Consider the following 2,746-nt stretch of genomic DNA (forward strand, 5'->3'; position numbering starts at 1 on the left):
CCTCGTCGTCGTCGGCCTGATTGCTCTGTTTGTATTTGCGAAGCCAAACGACAACGTAACATTGAAGGAGACGCCCTCGAAGACTCGCTGATCTACTTAGACACGTGCCGTCCTGACAGTTTAAAGCAAGACAACGCAGCTGAAAGTGAGTTCGCCCACGGTGACGGGTCCACCGCTAAAACACTCGATGACACGTTGACTGTTTCGCACAAAGGTGTCGACAAGACCATCAAGTTTAAGTCGAGTACCAGCTCTGCCAGTGACTTCGGTTCCGGGCCCAACAGTACCCTCCAAATCCTGCTAAACAGTGAGGGCCTCATTGGAAAACGAATCCCCTACGACAGTCTCAGTTTCAAGAAATCTCTGTCGAAAGGAGCATGTGGAGAGGTGTGGCTGGGCGAGTACGAAGGCCAGCAAGTCGCCATCAAGCGATTGTTGCAAATCAAATCGCACCGCGCGGATGAAGTGGAGGAGTTTGCACGCGAGATTGAGCTTAGTGCCAGTTTGGTTCACCCCAACATCGTGTCGTTTATTGGTGTGGCGTGGAATAGTCTCAGCAACCTGGTGATGGCACTCGAGTTCTTCCCGATGGGAGACTTGCAGGAGTATCTGGCCAAGAATGGCGACTTGTTGTCTTGGCCTCGGGACAAAATCCAAATTGCTGTTGGTGTAGGACGTGCCCTCGAGTATTTGCACTGTCGGTCGCCTCCTCTGATCCATCGCGACCTCAAGTCAAAGAACATTCTGCTGACAAGTCGACTGGAGGCCAAACTTATCGACTTTGGTGTAAGTCGGGATCGACAGGAGTACTCGATGACTGCTGGAGTCGGCACGCCGTACTGGACAGCGCCTGAAGTCCTGGAAGGCAAGCGGTACACGGAGCAGGCGGACATCTACTCGTTCGGGGTGGTGCTGACGGAGCTGGACACCAGCAAGGTCCCGTATCACGACGCTTTGACAGCTGAAGGCAAGAAGCCAAAACCATTCCAGATTTTGACGGATGTTATGGCAGGTATGTTGCGTCCTAGTTTCTCTGAGAATTGCCCGTTAAGGATCCGCCGTATTGGTGTGGCCTGCTGCCAGCACGATCCGATTCGTCGACCGACGGCAGCTCAAGTTGCAGATATGTTGCAAGCAGCAGATTAGTGTTGCGGTCCTAAATGTGTGATCTTTGCTTTTACGGAGCTACACTTTTTCTCCGTTTTCCATTACAAGCTTATAAACCAATTCGCTTGCAGTCGGCCGCCTTAGAGGATCAAGCGCTAGATACGCCACTCTCCATTTCGGTCTAGCCTTCCAGCCAGCATATCTTGCAAAACCTTAAAATCATTCCGCCGTGTACTGCTACGGAGTATGAGCTTTCCCCGTGTCAAGTTCCGACAATACCACACCGAACGAGCACCTTTGTGCACTCAAATTCGTTCTAAACGGCAATCAAATCCGTGATGAGCAATTTAATTACGTAAATTTCTGAGTTTCATTACCAAATCTGTGACATTTCTATAGGTGACTTATAGGTAGATAAAGCTTGGGCTTAATACAAACTATAGGCTAGCTTTAGAAATGCAATGTCATCAACCTTTGGACGACCTTGGTACTTTGTACCAAATATCCCAAAGTATGACGTGTCATACTTCTAAAGTGTGACGTGTCACACTTCATGTAACTAGGGTACACTTGAGGTTACGTACCCCGTTACATCCTCCCCCACTTAAGTTCGGCTTACCGACCAATCAGAATGAAGAGGTGTTCGTCACAAACTTTCATTCTCAAAGTCGAAAACCATCGACTTGGCCGCGCGAGCGCGGCGGAGGCTCACTTCACAGTTAGAGCCTCGAGCAGCAGTCTGTGCGCTCTTCTTCTAGGTCTTCCACTTCGACCGTTAACCATGCCTCGTGGCACTGCTAAGAGCGGTGCGAAGACACGCTCCAAGCCTGCTGCCGGAAAGGCGCAAGCCAAGAGCACTAAGCCTCACGGCAAAGACTCGGCACTTGAGGAGGCTACTCAGGTGGCCTCCGACGCGATCGGTTCTTCGGGCGACAAGGCTGTGGGCAAGCGAACAAGCAAGCGCTACAGCCCGTCGCCCTCGGCCTCTCCAGACAATCGTCCGAACCCTCGGTTCGTAGAACGTGAGTTTGACTCTGGCAGTGAGGACGAAGCCGAGTCCGAGAGCACGCACGATGCTCCTGCGGGCTCTGCGGGAGGGAACAGCCCAGTGCCCAGCGAGCACAAGGACGACAGCGTGCAGTCGCTCGCTAGTGATCGAGGTAATCACAGTCCCAGGACGTCTGTGCGCTCTGAGAGTCCGGCCGTCAAGGCTAAGGGCACTCCCAAAGCTGGTGGCGATGAGAAAAAGAATCCTCGCAAACGTCTCTCGCTTGCCGAGGTCTTGCGCGTGATAAGGCCTCTAAAGCCGAAGGCGCCAAGCCCTCAAAGAAGCGTACGCCCTCTAAGTCCCCACTCCGCAAGGAGAAGGAGACTCGACGCTCCTATCAGAGTATCTTCGACTCCTCGGATGAAGAGGAGGAGAAGGAGGAGGAAGAGGAGGAGGAGGGTGCTATCTCTGAGCCCCGGGAGGTCACGAATGACCTCGACCAGCAGCAGAAGGACTTCCAAGCTGCCCAACGTGTGCGTGGGGGTTCGGTGGTGGCACCCTTCAGCCAGGGAGCTGTCATCAACTCTAGAGGGTATTGGCCTCCCGAGGAGAGCTCTGGGGCTGACCTCTTCCTAGAGCTTCTCGTCGCTC

The 2,746-nt window shown here is 53.2% G+C and overlaps 1 protein-coding gene across 1 annotated transcript in view; it reads left to right on the forward strand.

Annotated features, from left to right (window-relative positions):
* The window catches only part of PITG_17577 (protein kinase, putative), a gene marked incomplete at both ends in the record, with an annotated part of 2,172 nt that extends 1,026 nt beyond the window's left edge, over nt 1–1,146 (forward strand). Inside the window, one exon of the mRNA XM_002896410.1 lies at nt 44–1,146. Within this exon, the coding sequence (XP_002896456.1) occupies nt 44–1,146 (1,103 nt within the window). The remainder of the gene's footprint in view (nt 1–43) is intronic.
* Between the last annotated feature and the right edge of the window lie 1,600 nt (nt 1,147–2,746).

This window comes from Phytophthora infestans, genomic scaffold (genome assembly GCF_000142945.1).
Source record: "Phytophthora infestans T30-4 supercont1.60 genomic scaffold, whole genome shotgun sequence".
NCBI lineage: Eukaryota > Oomycota > Peronosporomycetes > Peronosporales > Peronosporaceae > Phytophthora > Phytophthora infestans.